Source organism: Centroberyx affinis, unplaced genomic scaffold, assembly GCF_046629955.1.
Source record: "Centroberyx affinis isolate AG114_WGS23_722 - 3 ecotype Tasmania unplaced genomic scaffold, CSIRO-AGI_Caff_v1 ptg005233l_1, whole genome shotgun sequence".
Classification (NCBI taxonomy): domain Eukaryota; kingdom Metazoa; phylum Chordata; class Actinopteri; order Beryciformes; family Berycidae; genus Centroberyx; species Centroberyx affinis.
In genome coordinates this window covers 89,876-110,748 of record NW_027282606.1, presented here as the reverse complement: position 1 = coordinate 110,748, position 20,873 = coordinate 89,876, and the positions used below count along the sequence as shown (strand labels likewise).

The window sequence follows — 20,873 nt, the reverse complement described above, 5'->3', positions numbered from 1 at the left end:
GGCAGTAAGACAAAGTGGCTTTAAATAGCTGTCATGGTCAAATTCCTGCAGAGATGAACAGTGGTGCTTATTCTATAGGACAGAAGCAGTGAGCTCTATCTGTGACTTTAAATACATAGCTTCCATATTATCTTATGGTGGGAACCTCAACTTCCACTTACTAATTGCATGTACCATATAGAAAACAGATTGTACCCAATGATTGACTTTACTTCCCTGTTTTGATCTGTGCGTATGCTGCCTTCAAGTGCTGTCGGAAATACTGAAATCACAAGCTTGGCTGCACATAAACGACCCGACAAAGTGGTAAATACAACTGGAAAAGAGGGATTGTCTAGGTAACCGAGTGGCTGAGGTGTGATGTCTCGTGGAGTGGAGAGCATGGAGGACAGATGATGTAAAAGTAAAAGTGATGGATTTTACATTCTTTTTAAATAATATGTATAACATGTTTCAATTTTTACTCTTTGTTTAGCTTTTAGTTTGTTTTTAATATATTACTTAAAATGTTGACATAATTGATTTGCATTTTCTCCTCTTTATTGTACTGCAGCAGCACAAAGCTCTGTGCCACTTGATTTCCTAAATGAAACAGCCACCAAAAACTACTTTTGTTACAAGGTCCATTTTATATTTCTGACCTAAAGCACTTAACTTCACCTCCAAAGTCATAAGCATTAGTACGAGGCGAGGAGTACTTGAGGAACCAAAGACCCATGCTTCACTGTGTTTAGTTAAAGTAAAAAGTAAAAATAGTGGTAAAAAGTTCTGTTATTAAGAGCCAATCCTCAATTGTAGCTGTATCTTCAATAGACCCTCCTCTCAGCCAGAAATCCGTCAAGTTAGCCGGAATAACACCGGAAGTAAGTGATATAACATAATTTGCTTTGCTAAATGAGCCTGCTGGCTAGTTAGCTAGCTAACAGTTTGTTCAGGTTAACTGAGCTGACTCTTCTCAAGCTACAACTCAGAGTGTTTTGGAGTAGAGACTAAAGACAGTTTACTGTGTCACAGTAACCTACATTTGGAAACAAATCCACCTTATCACACAATTCACTTTTACTGAGAACTTTACTGAAGTGACCAACAACCACACAACAAACTTATCCAGGAAGCGTATTTCTCCTTTTCTTTCCTGGCTGTTATTTCGGCATTAATAGTAAAAAACAACAACACCACAACTCTTTAACGGACCTCCATGAGCCAGGCGTGGTTGACAGGAGATTAGTGACGCACCTGCAAAGCCTCTGCTCTTTAAAACAGTTGAAACAAATATGAGCTAATACGGGTTTTATTTTGAAAGTTCCAACCGGAAATGCCGTGTTTAGTTGTGACTAACTTGACACGGGCTGCGTGACATATAAGAGGCTGGACTTGCACATCTTCTCGGCTGTCTGCGCACTGTGGAGAGACCAGAGAGGGGCGGGCAAGTCGCAAAGTGGAAAATTTCCCCTTTTTATTTATTGAAATTAAAGTTTAAAAAATAAAAACCCTCCGCCATCATGCCGAAGCCGCTGACAGACCAGGAGAAGAGGAAGCAGATCTCGGTGCGGGGGCTGGCCGGCGTGGAAAACGTCGCGGACCTGAAGACGAATTTCAACCGGCACCTCCACTTCACCCTGGTGAAGGACCGGAACGTGGCCACCAAACGGGACTACTACTTCGCCTTGGCCAACACGGTGCGAGACCACCTGGTGGGCCGCTGGATCCGGACGCAGCAGCACTACTATGAGAAAGACCCGAAAGTAAGCGAGCGGTGCAGATGATGCCGCAGTCCACGCACATCCTGCACGTACACACACAGCAGCTGACCTGGGAACAGTGGGAGGGGATGCTGGGCTCACATAGACTTTATTATGGCGCAGTATCAACTGATGCCCCAAGTGTGTGTGTATGTATGTGGTTTCACCCTGAACTACATATCCATTTATAGAAATGTTCTAGCTGCTGTGTTTTGACGCATATTCTGCAGGGAAATGGAGGTTTAGTGTGTGTGTGTGTGTGTGTGTGTCTGTGTGTGTTGAATGCTGGCCATCAGGGATTTCCTATCCACAGTCACATTTCCTCTCATATCAAAGCTGCCTGTTACATAATCTGCTGTTTGTGCATCTGCTGCCGCCTCGGTAACCTTGATCATCGTGTACAGGCTGGCATTGAAGAGGCTGAATGGAAGAGGCTCAAATGGAATGGAAATATCAATTTTAGCCAAGTATTGATAGTTTGTAGAATGAAGAGACTCAACTGGTTGTTAAAATATGCATTACGTAATAGGATATTGCACCACCCCCACTCACTGTATCATTAAATGGCCACACACACTATTTAAAAAAAAAAAAGCCAGATCAAGCTACAGTATATTGGCTACACTTTTGAATTATTGCACATTAAACTCAATATATTATACGCATCTGCGAAATGTCCAGCAGTCAGCAGCGGCTTGCAGGAGGAGGCTAATGGAAGAATTTCAAGGACTTTCACCCTGTAATAAATGAAGCAGTCTGTGTGTGGCTGCACTTGGCTCCGAAACAGCCTGCTGCATTCTGTAATGACAGGGGGGGGGGGGCTGTCTGGCCCCACTGAGAACAATATACTGATATGATATGGTATTCCCCTTCACTGGTGGAAGGTGCAATTAAAGGCACAACAGATTGAAGTCTGAAGTTTCCACATTTAGACTTGGATCCTCTGTCATCCGAAGCTGCACTCCTTCAGAAGCTGCTTGTCCTCCTTCCCAGTGTGTTGCTCACATCTGACAGGTTTACATAACAGGAATTTTCTCTCTGTCAGCGAATGTAAGCTGTCTGATGTGCATAAATAAAATCAGCCCGACCCAAAATTGGGGTTGAAATCCAATGGAACTGCACTAATACAACCAACCTGCTGGGGCCAGTTGCATAAAGATAGACCTGGTCTTAGACTTAAATGTGACTTTAAGTCAAACTTGCTATAGACATTTATATTTACCTGTTCCTACTACTTCTTGGTTGTTGTAGATCTCTAATGAGTTGTTTCTCTCTCTAAAGACTCTCTCTCTTCTTCAGACTCTTCCAAAAAACCAAAGATTTGGCATCTTGTATGAAACAGCTTCAATATTTAAACTTCCTGCTCTGACAGTTAGGCCTTAACTCAAGATTAGCCAGGGGGAAGGTGGCTAACTTTCCTACCTCAAAATAAGTCAGTTGTAATATTTAAGTAACAGACAGTCTCAGTTAGCCTAGTCCAACCTGAGAATCTAAGACCAGTCTAAGGCTTAGACTAGTTATTTTTCCGACTCTACTCTGTTGAGTGTGTATGGGTAAACCGATCTCTGCCAAGGAGTGGCATCCGTGTGTAGACAGTGTAAGCAGTGTAAAACACCCCCCTCCCCCCTCCCCCCTCCCCCCTCCCCCCTCCTCCTCCTCCTCCTCCTCCTATTTATACTGACCACTCCATGCCTTTGTCACTCCGGCACATACTTTTTTCCATGCCTGCTTCCTTTTATATGAGCCTCCTCCCATCAATTAGCAGCAAGATCAATGAATGTCAAAAGTGAGTGGAAGATCACAGAGGCTGCCAAAATGTCAACGAGGACATCAGCAAAGATCTATCTCCATATTACTTAGTATGTATAGCAGTACTACCACCACTCTGTGTTCATTTTGGAAGCTTGTGTTAAATTCCACATGTTTTCTATCAGAGCCATTTAAACTGCAGTGAGATACATGCTGCATTAATATGGGCTTGTGGTCTGAATTCACCCCTCTCTCTCTGCACTGGAGGAGCTATTGTTGGAGAAGCTGCCAGGAATAGGACTCCTGTTGTTGCCTCTGACAGCACCTGTTGTCTTCTAAACCGAGATAACGCTGCAGGGTCATTAGCCCCCTTTTCCACTCAGGGCCAAACCTGTACACAGTTGGATAAAGCTAGTTTAAGACTAGTCTAAGCCTTAGACTGGTCTTACATTCTCAGGTTGGACTAGGCGAATTAAGACTGTTTGTTGCTTAAATATTACGACTGACTTATTTTGAGGTAGGAAAGATAGCCACCTTCCCCCCCGGCTAATCTTGAGTTAAGAACTTTGTTGCTATGGCAACGAGTCTAACTGTCAGAGTGGGACGTTTAAATACTGAAGCTGTTTCATAAAAGACGGCAAATCTCTGGTTTTTGGAAAGAGCCTGAAGAAGAGAGAGAGTCTTTAGAGACAGAAACAACACATTAGAGATCTACAACAATCAAGAAGTAGTAGGAACTGGTAGATATAAATGTCTATAGCAAGTTTGACTTAAAGTCACATTTAAGTCTAAGACTAGGTCTATCTTTATGCAACTGGCCCCTGGTGCTTGAACTTAGTTCCAGAGTTCCTGACCCCTTTCCACTGGGTTGGCCTGGGCCAAAACAGGGCTAGACCAGGAAATCAAGTCCCACTACTTGGCCCTTTTCGACCAAGGCAGTTCGAGGGCCGGTTCGGAGCCGGTGCCTAATCTCGAACCAGTTCTTCGCATTTTGACAGCCAAAGAACCGGCTCTCGGCCAGGAAAGCTGGTTCCAGAGTGGCACCAACACTTTGCTGGTCTAGAATAAAGAACCGCTTACGTCAGGGGCTGGGGGCGGGATTATCGTGACCAACCAAAAACCAACAAGACCAAGAAGACCGCCATTGTTAAAAAATTGGTTGTTGTGCTTGAAGTTGGCGCTAATGTTGCTGGGAAAGCGGAGACGTATACAGTGATGTAATGACGTGGCTCTCTAGCCAGCTCTAGCCCGTGGAAAAGCAAACCGGTTCTTAGAAGGTTAACAAGTTGAACCAACTGCGAACCAGCACCAGCCCAGCACCAGCACTAGGTTCCAGTTGGGAAGGGGGTATACTTGGCCCTTCCAGATCCTCAGGGCCAAAGCTGTTAGCCCTGATAGTTATACATCATCACATTCTATATTTTAACAGGGGGTGTTGCTTAGTAACGTCTGTAACTGAGTGCATCCATTCCTACATTAATGAGCATCTACCTTTTAGAAACTAGGTATGTTAATTCCTAAATCTGCATTACTTTCAGTTGCTATCTTAGAAAAAAATGTGTTGCTACATATAGAAAAATTAGACTGTTAAGAGTTGGAAACAACTTTTTAGCCTGATACCGTATATTAAAACCAACATTGGCCTTATTTAGCTGTAAATACCCCAATTAATATCACTTGCTTTCCAGGTTTGACACACACAGTAGTAAAGGACTAATGTTAAAGGAACAAACGTTAAAGTAAAAAAAAAAGGTTTTTAGGTTTTTAGGTTTCAGCTCTTCTCCTTCCTGGCTGGATGCAAGGATCCAGTGACCTTTGACCTTCCTATTCCAGTCAGAGCTGCAGAGTCACTCCATTTCTTCAGTCAAATTATGAAAACTCAACTTTTAAAGAATTATCTCACCTCACTCTCTTTCCACTAAACTATATTCCCTCTGCTGGATATTCGCTGGATACTTGACAATTTGGGGATTTTTTTTTTTAATTTACATATATTGAATCCAGAAGTCACTGATGGGTTTTCCTCTGTTTGCCTGCAGCGTGTCTACTACCTCTCCCTGGAGTTCTACATGGGCCGGACTCTCCAGAACACCATGGTCAACCTGGCTTTGGAGAACGCCTGTGACGAAGCCACATACCAGGTGAGGCAGAGGAAGATGAGGAAGAACCAGAGCCACGGGACAAAGGATTGTCAGAATCAGAAATCATTTCATGTCCGGTCAGTGATCATCATGAGGCAGAGAACCACAGATGTAAACAAAAATCAATTAAAATCAGATCTCAGATCGCAGAGATGTCCTGGCCTACACATCATATTCTACAGACTTAAGAAAACATCTTTGTTTGGTACAGATCCCCGCAAAATATCACACCATAATCATTTTATTACGTTTTTCAATGATAATGAGAATAATTATGTAAAAATGATCATTCCCTCTAATATCGCAAATCATATCGCAATTGCAATATCAGTCAAAATAATCGCAATTAGATATTTTTTAAAAATCGTTCAGCCCTACTGTTAAGTCCGACTGACGCAAAACTTGCTACACACAAACTATCCGTACAAATTACACCGATTGGCCTAATGAGGGCGCTATAATTCAAGGTCCCATTTTTAAACTCAAACATTATATTTTAGATGTCAGGTCCAATTTTGACAAAACCTGGGATGTTTTGGCATTAAAATTAAACCCATTAAGCCCAAACTGCTACACTACCAGTTCAATTTTGATGAAACATGGAGGAATGATGCATCTTGTTACCGATTGGCCCAAGGGGTACCTGCATCATTCGTGGGGGACAGCATGTTTACTTATTTTGTTTATAATGGTCATTGTTTGCCCTATGATGATCACCAAGTGGAGGTTGTCTTTATTTACCACTAGTGACAATAGACATTGGTATAGCTAACAATAGATTAGCTCATTCTCTGACGTAATAAAAGACCAAAGCGTGAAACAAACAGACTATTTTTAGACTGTATAGAGGTTAGAAATGGGGCTTTGAATCCCCAGAGCAGCTGGGGAAATATGTGCGGCCAAAGTGAATGTGTAATGCAGTATATTAATGATTCTGTTTTCTGCAGCTGGGTCTGGACATGGAGGAGCTGCAGGACATCGAGGAAGACGCCGGTCTGGGCAACGGCGGGCTGGGTCGTCTCGCTGGTGAGCCGCCGCTTTCCTCCTGAGAAGAATAGCCTGGTCATAGGCAGTAGTGATGCTTAGTGGTCTGGACAGCCTTGTCTCACCCCCCACTCCCACCCCCCTGTTTCCTCAGCTTGCTTCCTCGACTCCATGGCCTCTCTGGGTCTGGCTGCTTACGGCTACGGCATCCGCTACGAGTTCGGCATCTTCAACCAGAAAGTCGTCAACGGCTGGCAGGTATTTTGACCTCCTTATATTTGATAGATGTCATAGGACAATTAATCATGAAATGCAAAATAAGACCATCGTCCCAAAAATAACGCAAAGTGATCGACATCTTCGCAAAGGTGGAGGAAGCTGATGATTGGCTGCGTTACGGCAACCCGTGGGAGAAGGCCCGCCCCGAGTACATGCGCCCAGTCCACTTCTACGGGAGAGTGGAGCACACCGCCGAAGGAGTCAAATGGGTCGACACACAGGTGAGACTTCATCGATGCGTTAAGCAGAGTAGAATCCAATGATAGTCAATGTAATCAATCATATATGTCTTTATACTTGGCGTCTAGGTGGTTTTGGCCCTTCCTTATGACACTCCAGTCCCCGGCTACAGGAACAACATCGTCAACACCATGAGACTGTGGTCTGCCAAGGCCCCCTGTGACTTTAACCTCAAAGACTGTGAGTATTTAAAATGTAGACTGTCAGTGACATCACCTACTAATAGAATCCTACATAATCTAATTCAGCAATGAGAAAAACAAATTTAAACAGACATACTGCTGCTGTCCCACAGTTAATGTTGGTGGCTACATCCAAGCTGTGCTGGATAGAAACTTGGCCGAGAACATCTCCAGGGTTCTCTACCCCAACGACAACGTGAGTGGAACTCTGTTTTGCTGCTGTATATATTCATACCCTGTCCATCAATATCCTCTATCAATCCTCTTAATAATCCATAATCTTTTCTAAATCAAGATACCAGAAACCGCCTGTAAAATCTGACCAGTGCACACATTTCAGAAGTTGGCAGATTAGAGATTTAGTTCTACAAACGTTTCTCGTAGTCAGAGCTGCTCTGGAGGCAGAAATAATCTCATTGGTTGAGTTAAACCTCAGTGGGCGGAGCCAAAGAACCACACTTTTCGGAGCACAAAGTTGGATAACTGGCTAACTTGAATGGCAAAGAAAGAAATCCAGTCAAATTACATAAAAAAAAAAAATATATATAAATGGCAATGACTTTTTTATTCACTCATGTCCATGCAATTTATGATGCTGGAAGGTCAGCAGCTAGCTAACTAGCTTACCTAGATAGCTATAGGCTAGTATGGCTAGTTTGAATTTGGAATGACAGCTAGCTAATAGAGCTGAACAATTAATCAAAATTTTATCGAAATCACAATATGGCCTACTGCAATTTTCAAATCGCAGGAGGCGCAATATTTGTTAAAGGTAAAATGTGTCAAAATACCATTTTAAATTAAATATTGTGGTGCTGCAGAGATGTCCTGGCCTACACATCATATTCTACAGACTTAAGAAAACATCTTTGTTTGGTACAGATCCCCGCAAAAATCACACCATAATCATTTTAATACGTTTTTCAATGAAAATGAGAATAATGATGTAAAAATGATCATTCCCTCTAATATCGCAAATCCTATTGCAATTGCAATATCAGTCAAAATAATCGCAATTAGATATTTTTTCAAAATCTTTCAGCCCTACTAGCTAACTAACTAACCTAGGTGAGGTTTAACTCGACCAGTGAGATTATTTCTGCCTCCAAGAAATATTTGTACAACTCCAAATCCGCGACAAGTTGATTACCACAGATATTATAAAAATGAAATGACAGAGAGCTATAACAGATTTCCACGTTGTCTTTGGACTGCTAGTTCTTTGAGGGGAAGGAGCTGCGTCTGAAGCAGGAGTACTTTGTGGTGGCGGCCACTCTGCAAGACATCATCCGCCGATTTAAAGCCTCCAAGTTCGGCTCCACAGAAGTCGTGCGAATGGACCTTTCCACCCTGCCAGAGAAGGTGAGATACAAGCCAGCTCTCACGATTCAGCGATTGAGTATGAGATATAATTGGGCGCTCAATTGGCTAGAATGCATACCATGTAGCTGTGAAGTCCTGTCTTCGAAAAACAAGTGCCTTCTAGTTTCCCCCTTTAATATTTCTACTACTCTTTCCTACATTTCTCTCTTTGTCTTTCTCTGGTTTGTAGGTGGCCATCCAGCTGAATGACACCCACCCTGCTATGGCCATACCTGAGCTGATGAGGATCTTGGTGGACATTGAGAATCTCTCTTGGGAGAAGGTATATGGTGCCCCAGTAGTCCAGTCTAGTCAGTCAGTCTTACACTATAACATCTTGAGATAGAATTATCATAGGCTGGGGACAGACTATGAAAAGACTAGACATCACACACTTAACGACTAGTTGGACTAGGGGAACAAATACTTGACGACCAGCTGGTTTTAGGGAACAATCTCCCAGTCTGGCAAAAACACACAACCAAAACAAACATGGAGTTGGAGCATTTTTCTTTCCACACTTCCTGAATTGTTTTTTTTTTCTCTACTGCTCAACTCTCATTGGCTGTCTTGACTCTCATTGCCAGTCTCCACTCAGATTTGAGTGGCTCACACTCAAAGCTCACACTTCTCCAGATTCGAGTTGTAAAGATAAAACAAGTTTAAAATAATGGCAACGGTTCTAATTGGATCAGGAGGCAAGAGATTAAAGTACTGAACCTTCACACACCACAAGATCATCTGTAAGACATCTTTTCAGCCGAAAAAGTTGTGTAGTGTGTCTCCAGCCTTAGAGGCATATAAACCTATAATCCTAAACAAGGAGACTGCTCCATAAATGGACGTAAGGAACACCAGAGGATCGCAGAACATAATAGATATTTTATGATAATGCATGAGAATGTCAAATTTCTTTCCTTGTGTGTCCAGGCTTGGGACATCGTGGTTCGCACCTGTGCCTACACCAACCACACCGTCCTGCCTGAAGCCCTGGAGCGCTGGCCCATCGACCTCTTCCAGAACCTCCTGCCCCGTCACCTGGAGATCATCTACGAGATCAACAGGCGGCATCTGGAGGTATTCATGTGTCCGCGTACTGTATGAACCTAGATTTACATTTTAGGCATTTAGCTGCCGCTCTTATCTGTAGGAACTTACAATGAGTGCAGTAGTAGAAAAAGCTTAAATTCCTAGATCACCAAAAATTACAAGCAACCAAAAAGGTGGTCAAAGGTCAGTTTTTTACAATATTCCTTGAACCACAGACTGATCATGTAAGAGTGAGAGGTAGGAAAAGAAATAGACTATAAACTAAGGAAAGGGATTGTTTTTTACCTCCATGTGATCCTTATTGGGCATGGATTTTCTCTTTAAGGATTCGAAATGTTAATTAAAAATGGGCATCGGAAGAAGATGTAATTAAACTATGATGTCTAGTCAATGATCATCATAAGGCAAACAACCACCAAATTAAAAAAAATCTATTATATTTTAAGAAAAGCATTAATTTATCCTTTTTGCCCCTTTTTTAGACCCTATCCTCATGTAACTTACACCAGTTTGATACTGCTTACTATTATGTGTCTTATGAATTCATGTTTGTTTGTTTGTTTATTTAGATCTCCATTTGCTACTGTATTGTAACCGTAGCTACTCTTCCTGGGGTCCCCATTAATATTTTTAACAATACTTCAAGAACAGAAAATATATCAATACACATCCGTAACATTCATACCTAAAATAAGACTCAATACATAACACATACATACATACCATAGCTCTATATAATAATTTCATCTCTTGAGTAATTGAGAAAAAGAAATCACTTAGCAACTCATCCACTAAATCACAAATAAAAGTGGGATGGATAGCTCAAAAACAAAAAGTCATAAAATATTCTACACTATTCCTTGTGTAAACAAACACAATCTTAACTTTCTGTTAAAACATGTTGTATTACTTTCTGAATTCAAAAAACTTGGTAATGAATTCCATGCCACCATTGCTTGATAATGAACTGTTCTCTGTATTAAACCAGTTCTACACAGAGGCAACAGAAAATGACTCTCTGATTACTGCCGAGTAGAAAAATTATGTCTATCTGAAAAAAAATGATAGGTTACTATAAAGTATTTCTGGGGTTTTTAGTTATGATGATATTTTTAATAAAGCACACTAGAAGGTATTTGTCAGGCTAGAAAGGTGGGTTAACTGAGTTTAGGTGGGTTTATCCTCCACTACATCCCTGCATATCACCCATAGTTTTTTCCTCATTAATATTTCCATGAAACAAAGAGTGCTGCCGTATACTGAGAGGTCTGTTTCTTTCCTTTACCCCCCCCTCCAGCGCATCGCTAAGCTTTACCCCGGAGACCAGGACCGCCTCCGCCGCATGTCCCTGATTGAGGAGGGCGACCAGAAGAAGATCAACATGGCCCACCTGTGCATCGTGGGATCCCACGCCGTCAACGGAGTGGCCCGCATCCATTCTGAGATCATTAAAGACACCGTGTAGGGGAATCAATTCACCCTCCGGTTTACAGCACCAAAATCTGGCATTACAAGGTTTTTCCTACGGACAACACTATGGACTGCTCTTCTTCTTTTTGTCCGCCAGGTTCAAGGATTTCTACGAGGTCGACCCAGACAAGTTCCAGAACAAGACCAATGGGATCACACCCAGACGCTGGCTGGTGATGTGCAACCCTGGCCTGGCCGAGGTCATCGCAGAGGTGTGTGTGTGTGTGTGTGTGTGTGTGTGTGTGTGTGTGTGTGTGTGTGTGTGTGTGTTCATGCAAATACTTATTTGAATATTATGGAGGTGTGATGCATTCATTTTCCAGTTTGTCATTCCATTATAATAAGATCTTTTGGTAACACTTTACAATAAGGGTCACTAAGTTAAGGGTTAGTTAATGCTTAATAAGCATTAACTAACCCTTAATTAACAGTTAGCTAATGTGTAATTTACTAATGTGTTCATGTTAACTAAGGTATTAATTTATACATTATTTAATAGTTTATAAAGATGACTATTAAATAATGTATAAATGAATACCTTAGTTAACATGAACACCATTAGTAAATGATTATCAGACACATTAGTTAACTGTTAATTAAGGGTTAGTTAATGCTTATTGAGCATTAACTAACCCTTAACTTAGTGACTCTTATTGTAAAGTGTTACCGATCTTTTCTTGTCATTGTGAGAAAGGATCATAAGGTTGAAGTTGCAGTTCTGATTTGCGGCTTCTTATTTTGGAGTTAAGGGAAAATTAAAGGGGAAAGCTAAATCTGTTTCTAACCTCATAAAACATGTCACATATTTCACTTAACCTATGTGAAATAACACATTTCAACGTAAGTTTAATTATGTTATATATCAATAACCATGTCAAAGGTAGGCACCATAGTCTTATCTGTGTTTTCAGTCCAGAATTCTATGGGTTAAAGCAGTGATTCTCAACCTTTTTCATACCAAGGACCGCAAATTCAGTACACATTAGGATGAGATTTTGTCTTTCGGACCCAAATCTGAGAATATTTTTATTGCTAGATATGATTTTGTCCAGAATTCCAAGACTATCTGTATTGTAGGTAGAGAGATAACAGAGAAACTATGATCAAAACAGTCATTCTTCTACATTCTATAATTGTGTTAACTTCTTGTAAATTAAATAATGGTGAAGTTTAACAATTCATCCATTTTCTGGGGACCCCCTGGAACCTCCTCAAGGACCCCTGGTGGTCCCCGGACCCCACGTTGAGAACCACTGGGTTAAACTATTTCAGGCCACTGATACAACAACTGATTTATAATTACAAGGTGATATTGTCAGCCCAGCCCAAAGGGATTTTGACCTAGAAAGTCTAATATGTTAAAATGGTAGTAATGGAAAAATTTAAGAGTAGTCATTTATAATAGTAGTCATTTATTGATACCAAATTGTTGTGCCCTAAATCATTTTGGACCACAAATATAGTCATAATAACAAGAAAACATCTCGCAATTATGAGAAAAGATCACATTATCAAGACAAAACCTGGAGAATTTATTTTCAAGATAAATGCAATACACTTCCATAAATATGGATCTGATATGGCTCAAACTTTGGGACATGTTCAGTACTAGTTATTGGAGGATGCATCTCTTATCAATGTTTTATCTATAGAGGATTGGTGAGGACTACATCCGTGACCTGGACCAGCTGAAGGGGCTTCTCGAGTTTGTGGACGACGATGCCTTCATTCGTGACATTGCCAAAGTCAAACAAGTGAGATCATCAGTCATTAGCTTTCACTTTACATCATTACTTTGACTGGAAATATATCACTGTAAACACATGCAGGGATGGAGTTAGCGGTTTTTGACTTGCAACCTTCATTTATTTGTAAGGAAGATCACCATTTTCATGCCTTTTTGTGCTTCTAACCACACCCCACCTCAACTTTCAGGAGAACAAGATGAAGTTTGCCGCCCATCTCGAGGAGCAGTACAAGGTGAAGATCAACCCCAACTCCATGTTCGACGTCCAGGTCAAGAGGATCCACGAGTACAAAAGGCAGCTGCTCAACTGCCTGCACATCATCACGCTTTACAACCGTGGGTGTTTAGTCTTATACATAACATCTTTCCAGAAAATACATTTTGGATTCAGAGTTAAGAGTTAAGTTGTTGTTTTTTTAATTAGGCATCAAGAAGGAGCCCAACAAGTCATGGACCCCCAGGACTATCATGATCGGAGGAAAGGTGAGCAGCATTTAAATTTCTTGGATATCAGCAATACAACAACATATTAATTTGGTTTGGTTTCTGTTTCTCAACATGTGTCTCCACTGTTCCCAGGCTGCTCCAGGTTACCACACAGCCAAGATGATCATCAAGCTGATCACGTCAATCGGAGACATCGTCAACAACGACCCCGTGGTGGGAGATCGCCTTAAGGTCATCTTCCTGGAGAACTACCGGGTCACTCTGGCTGAGAAGGGTAAGGGATGTTTATACTGTATAGGCCTATGTAGGTCTCACTTTGTTCACTCTTAAAGCTGCAATGGGCAAGTGAACGATTTCCCTGTGACTCTCAGTCTTTTGGACACATTGGGCCTCATGCAGGAAGCGATATACGAGCAAATTTTCTCTTATTTTTGTTTGTATCCATGATTTGTTCTTATTTTGTTAGTACTACCCATTGATTTCTGGGATTCACCAGTGTTTTCTTATTTTTGCTCTTAGGTAAGAGAAAATTTTACGAGTGGTCGAGAGCACTCTTACCAAGATAAGAAAAAAACATCTCGTTTTCACAGTCCACAAATTGTTTGTCCAACGCAAGGAAACATAAGTTTTAAATTTGATGAACATAAAAAACGCATGAATATCATATAATCAAATTTAGATTATTATACGTTTTAGAGTAATTATAATGATTGGATTATTAAATTCGTGGGCTAAAGAAATACTATTGGTCCATTGATCCCAATTAAGACTATAAAAACCCTTGGATGATATTGCATGCGTTCAGCTTCTGAATGGCTTGCATACTGCTTTTAGATGCTTTGGCCATCCAGGCCTTAGAGCGCCATTCCAATTCTTCTTGGCCATGTGCCAGAGTATTTGCACACGGCACAACACGCCCATATATGGTGTTTAAGGGGCGTTACCTATGCTAATAACAAACAATCGGCCACGCGCCTCCAATTTATGATCAAGTGGGATTCATCATTTAGCACACCTGGGTAAGAGCAGATTTGGATGGTTAAGAACGTTTGGTGCATCTGGAGTTGACTTCTCTTATTTTTTCTCTTAACAGAAAATTAAGAGAAAATATAAGAGAAATTTAAGAGAATGTTGCTGCATGAGGCCCAATGTCCCGTGTTACTGAGCAACTCCTCTCTCACGCTCTTGCTCTCCATCTATACATCTCTCTCTCTCTCTCTCTCTCTCTCTCTCTCTCTCTCTCTCTCTCTCTCTCTCTCTCTCTCTCTCTCTCTCTCTCTCTCTCTCTCTCTCTCTCTCTCTCTCTCTCTCTCTCTCTCTCTCTCTCTTGTCCAGTCATCCCTGCGGCCGACCTGTCCGAGCAGATCTCCACAGCGGGCACCGAGGCCTCCGGCACCGGGAACATGAAGTCATGCTGAACGGCGCCCTCACCATCGGCACCATGGACGGCGCCAACGTCGAGATGGCAGAGGAGGCCGGAGAGGAGAACCTCTTCATCTTCGGCATGAGGGTGCCCGATGTGGAGGCTATGGACAAAAAGGGGTGCGTTCAAGAATAGAATTGTAAATCAGTACTAGATAATGCTGACTCACTGATCAAGTGATGACTAAGGAACTTACTTTTTAGATGTCCTTGGCTGCCTGGCTGCTGGTTATTAAAGCTACACTGGGCCAGATTTTTATGTAACATACACACATCTTCTCAGCCTAAATCACAAAGTGGGGCCGCAACAGAGAAGAGTGTCCCATCCCCACTAATGAGATGCCATACTTTCACCCTGTTTGCCCAAATTAAATTCTGGTGTCAGTATGGTCACTGGTGGGGAATCTTCTCCACACAGGAGGTGACGGACTCCAAGAGTGTCTCCTAAACAACAGTGAGTGAGCGCTTTGTCCAGAGAAAGCTGGACTCACCAATGATAGCTGAACCTCTTCACCCCTTCCACCCCACACAAACGAAGAAGAAATGTAGTTTACTGATGTCGCTGCACAGGATTTCTGGGTATTGAAGTCAAACAGTTACCTTTCGTGGCCATTTGGGGCCGCCAATGTGCGAAGTTGCCGAAGTGCAGCTTTAAAGAAAAGATCCATTCCCTTTGCCTTTGTACATGTCTAATATGTAAGCGTATCGTCTCTATTGGGTGAAAACCTTGCATCACCAATATGTTAACTTGTGAGAATCTTAGAAAAACAGCCTGTTTTAGATTGACCGCCATGCATTTCCTGAGTTTATCCAGAAGGTTTTGGAAGGGTTCCGTAAACAAACACTGACCGTGCTCTAGTCCAACCTTCATATTGTAGAGTTGACTGAGGATGTCCATGCCCTCATAAGGTAATCCTTTCAACTCTCCATTGCTCTCTCTTGTACAACTAAACAATGATGTGTTATAAAGGAATTGCCTTGTTTGGTTGCTGACGCCAACATTGCACTGCTTAAAGGGAATGGACTCTCTCTCAAAGACTCTAGCAAGAAAAAGGAAAGGCCAGTTGGCCAGTTGCCTTGGGTAACTGACCAAGGCAATTCGTATAGACCATTTATGCCTTAAAGAGAAACTGTTGAAAGGCTGATCGTATATGGAAGGCCTCTAAACTCACTGTTCACCTTTTAATATGCTAAAAGATTTAATGAGAAACTTTGATACAAAGGTTAAGAATACCAGAGCTGAGTTTTTCTTGTAATCAGCTGTACCGCAGATGCTCACCCCAGTGTCATTATTATTGAGCTCTCCCCTCATAAATGTTTAGACCTCTTAAGCTCTTTTGTTAACAAAGTGTCCCCTGCAGATTACCCAACCGGCCCAGGATGTAAAAGTTCAGTGTTTTCATACAGTGTCCACCGACTCTACACCGAAGCCCTCTTCTCTCTTGACATAATTCACAGATTTCTCAAGGAAGTATTTGAATCCGTTTGTCCATATACAATCTTATCAGTTATCAATAGCTTGTTAACAACTGGGACTATCCCCACCTGTTTTAAACATGCAATTGTCCAACCACTTCCTTAAGAAGCCTTCTCTAGACCCCAGTTCCCCGAACAACTATAGACCAAATTCCAAAATCCCTTTTTTGTCCAAGGTTTTGGAAAAAATAGTGGCTGAGTCTTTGAGAAGTTTCAGTCTGGTTTTAGAGCTCCTCTCTGTACTGAGACTGCCATTCTTATAGTGGTGAACTTATAGCCGTTGATGCAGGGAAATCCTGTTTTAGTTCTCTTAGACCTCAGCGCTGCATGTGACACTGTTGATCACTACATTCTGCTTGATCATCTTAAACACTTGATTGGCATCTCTGGTAGTGTTTTTAATTGGTTTTACTCCTATCTGCAGGATAGGGCTTTTAGTGTTGCTGGTGACTCACAGTCTTCCTTTGGGGTATCCCAGAGGTCTGTCCTCAGGCCAATTCTATTTTCCATCTGTATGCTTCACCTGGGGCATATCATTTGCAAACATAATATCAGTAAGCACATTAAGACAGTGGTGCAGTCTTGTTTTCTACTACTCAGGAGGCTTTCTAAAATTAGTTCATTTTTATCCTTTAAGAACCTCAAAACTGATACTCATGCTTTTATCACATGTCGTCTTTAGTGTTGAAACTCTTTGTACACCTTCTGAGCCAGCAGAGTGCTCACAAGGACCAAGAAGAGAGAACGCATTACTCCCGTCTTTGCTTCCCTCCATTGTCTTCCTGTTCAATTTAGGATTGATTTTAAGATTTTATTGATCACCTTTTGAGGCACATGTTGGGCTAGCACCTGGTTATATTGTATGAGCCTGAGCGCAGCATTATATCCTCAAGTTCTTTTGGTCATTCTGCAATCCAGGCTGAAGACCTGTGTTTTGTGACTTGTGTTTTTGGGAATGTTGCTTAACGTATTTTACTTTGTCATGTATCCTTTCCTCTTACTATTTTTACTTTTCTTTTATTCCTGTCAAGCACTTCCTAACTCTGATAAGTCTCAACCCATAGAGGAACAAGGAATCCTTACACTTTGGTGATTTTTAGTTTTAAGTACAATTGGAGTTACAAAGTTTTCATGCAACAGTAAAGATATACGCTTGGTCACATATCCAAATGAAGGTTCTCACTAGCTGATAAATGGACCGCATTTTCTCCTCAGCTATGACGCCTTGTCGTACTACAACCGTGTCCCTGAACTGAAGCAGGCCATGGACCAGATCTCCGGAGGCTTCTTCAGCCCCAAGCAGCCCGACCTCTTCAAAGACATCGTCGACATGCTGATGCACCACGACAGGTTAGACACACACAGTTATGCTGACGCTACTGAATAAGCCCCTTGGCTATGCTGACACAGTCATGGCTTACTTTTATTCCCATAGTCATGCAATGTCTAATACAGTGTCTCATCTCATTTTTAAACATCAATCTATCATTGTCAAATTAATTGTGATACCTCGGTATAATTACCGTAAACAAATGAGACCATGGCGGAGACGATTGGTCGCCTCTGTCTCACACCAGTGGTATTGTTAGTGCTAGTGTCTCAATATTAAGACCACACTTCCCAGTGTAAAATGCAATCTAGAGGCTGATACAGGCTGCCAATCCTCTCAGCGATGGTCTCGTTTAGTCTTGAAATGAATGTGGTAATGAGTTATTGATGTTAAAATGCTGCACATGGCACCTTTTAACAATCTGTTTGTACTCCAGGTTCAAGGTGTTTGCAGACTACGAAGACTACATCAAATGCCAAGACAAAGTCAATGCGCTCTACAAGGTCGGTATTCCAGCTAGTGTCTAGTGTCTAGAAAGTCTAGAATGATCTTTTCTTGCTTGTAGTCTGTTAGGCAGCCTATGCAGCATGTAGAAGTTCTGAGATCCCATCTTCCTTAATTGTCTAGAACCAATAGTTGTCCCCCACCAAAGGGGGGACTATGGATTGGTCTCCGTCCGTTAGTTTGTTTGTTCGTTAGTTTGTTAGTCACACTGTAACATTGACTTTGTGCCGCTAGGGGGCGGCATTGACAATGAATGGGGACTCAGTGGTAAAGCAGGTCATACAGTTAAAGTTATCATACAATGTGGGGGACAATGAATGGGGACTCAGTGGTAAAGCAATCCAGTTAAAGTTATCATAGGTAACATAATAGTCTACACACGCTACACACTTGGAGACATCAGACTGGGTTGATGTGTTGAAGTGAGAGTCAGTGGAGAATTTATGGGCAAACCTCTGACCACAAGACACTGTAGTTATTGTACAGTTGTTGGACTGTTGTACTGTTATTGCATCATCACTGCACTACCACTGTGCTCCCCCCCCTCTTCCCTTATCTTTCTCTCTCTATACTAACAGAACCCTAAAGAGTGGACCAAGATGGTGATTCATAACATCGCCGGCTGTGGTAAATTCTCCAGTGACCGCACCATTTCCCAGTATGCCAGGGAGATCTGGGGCATGGAGCCCAGTCTGGAGAAAATCGGAGCTCCCGATGATCCCCGCTAAACCGGCACCACCTTTGGCTCTTCCACAACCGTTTAACTCGATGTGTGGTTCAGTTACAAGAGAAAACCCATGTAGCTTTTTCATTGTGTAAAACGTAGCAGTATTTCTGTAGATTATTACATAAGTTGACCCCTATACCACTTGATGACCACTTACCTGTATCTCTTCCCAACTCATCTGGCATTAACATTCGTCAAGGCGGGCTTATTCAGGATCTGTGGGGTTTTTATGTTTTTTTCCACCATGCACCAGCAATGCATATTGTCACTGTTGGGTGAGAACCTTGTATCTCCAAATTGTCAACTTTTCAAGAAAGAAAAACAGCACTGTTTTAGCTTGATGACAATGCATTTTTAGTGTTATCCAGTGGGTTTTTAAAGGGTTTCATAAGGCCAAGAGGTCGGAGAACTTTCTCAACCCATTGAGAAACCATGTAATCCTTCAACTGAAGCGAAAAAAATGCAAATCACCAAAATTGGAGTTACAAGGTTTTCACACAGCAACCGTGAAATTCTACTCTCTGTGCCACAGTGGTTCACACTGCCGCTATTCTAGTATTCTGAATACATTCCCCTTCTACTTTGGAGCCAGTATGGCAAAACGGCCTAGCAAAAATGTCCGAAAAGTAGAAAACCTCACCACTGTTACGGTACCAAAAAACCACGTCTTCCATGGAAGAGAAAAGGGACACAAAGTGGCCTCGCATGTCAAATATGCACAACAGCATCACAACAGCACTGTGACTAGATTTGAAGCCATGTCTCCATTTTCACACCAGATTACCTTTCATACTAGGAACTAATAGGTCCAAATCACAGACGGCTCGAACATGTTATTGAGTTCTCTGACCGCTCAGTGTTTCATGGTGTATGCTGAATGTATCCATTTCTGTGTGCGTTCTCATTAAAGATTGGGGTAGCCCTGCAATGCAGATGACTGTAAGTATTGACCCATCAGTTTAGCTGTGTTCTCTTCAGCATGATTCTGTCTGTCTCACTATGCTGTACTTTGTTCCTCAAATTGACCTGTGTTAGAAAAACAACAAAGCCTTCTCTGCCTAATACCTAAGTGACTGAATTTGTCTTTTTCCAAGTTATGTGTAGTTGTGTATGTTTAACACAGGTGAGTCCATGACACCCACTGTATCGCAGCTTGTTTGATGTATTGTAACGGCATAATTCCCTGGTTCAGCTACTGCTTATCACTGTCTGACTGAAGTGACACCACTGGAGGACATGAGATGCGTGACAAAGCCTTTGGAGGCGATAGAAAGAATTGTCCTCAACACTGAACCTAACATTTTCATTGTCAGTGTTTTTGAAGTCAATAAATGAAATGACAAAACTATGTTCACGTCTCACTTTTGTTGAAGCTGCTAGCTAAAATCACAGTAAAGCCGCATCGAGTCAGTGGCGTGCAGCATTTTAAAAATGGTAGAACACACTATTCTATTAAAAAAGGAATGCAAATGATCGATAAATCTTTATAAATAACAATAACTAAATGTTATTTCTCCACCAAGGACTATAATCCTTGAACAGTAGCTAAACAAAGTGATTGCTAAGCGACACATAAGTAGTGGTATTTTACACAAATCTGTGTAAAGCCTGACATCTAATGGTAAAAAGCATGCTACTGAAATTGCCATCTGCTATTGGCTGATCTTTTGTGCCAGATGATGTCACCACTCACACCGCTACTTAAGTGTCACTTAGCGATCACTTTGTTTAGCTACTGTTCAAAGCTACGGTCCAAAGATCTGCCAGTGGCAGATGGCATGCTTTTTACCATTAGAAGTCCGGCTTTGCACAGATTGGGGTTTGGGGTTTAGTTACTCTTTAACAGTGGTGGAAAGTAACTAAGTACATTTACTCAAGTACTGTACTTAAGTACAATTTTGAGGTACTTGTACTTTACTTGAGTATTTCCATTTTATGCTACTTTGTACTTATACTCCACTACATTTTAGAGGGAAATATTGTACTTTTTACTCCATTACATTTATTTCACAGCTATATAG

General features: G+C 41.6%; 1 protein-coding gene across 1 annotated transcript; it reads left to right on the top strand.

Annotated features, from left to right (window-relative positions):
• Positions 1-1,383: 1,383 nt before the first annotated feature.
• LOC139666994 (glycogen phosphorylase, muscle form-like) lies at positions 1,384-20,185 on the top strand. Its single transcript, XM_071546361.1, is given in 21 exon segments — positions 1,384-1,745; positions 5,531-5,632; positions 6,580-6,658; positions 6,771-6,874; positions 6,985-7,116; positions 7,204-7,315; positions 7,431-7,513; positions 8,536-8,679; positions 8,870-8,962; positions 9,610-9,756; positions 11,027-11,190; positions 11,297-11,411; positions 12,852-12,953; positions 13,135-13,282; positions 13,371-13,429; positions 13,526-13,667; positions 14,729-14,800; positions 14,803-14,935; positions 17,507-17,641; positions 18,058-18,124; positions 18,704-20,185. Coding segments are annotated over 21 exon segments (2,526 nt in total). The 5' UTR covers positions 1,384-1,502; the 3' UTR covers positions 18,854-20,185.
• The last annotated feature ends 688 nt before the right edge of the window (positions 20,186-20,873 follow it).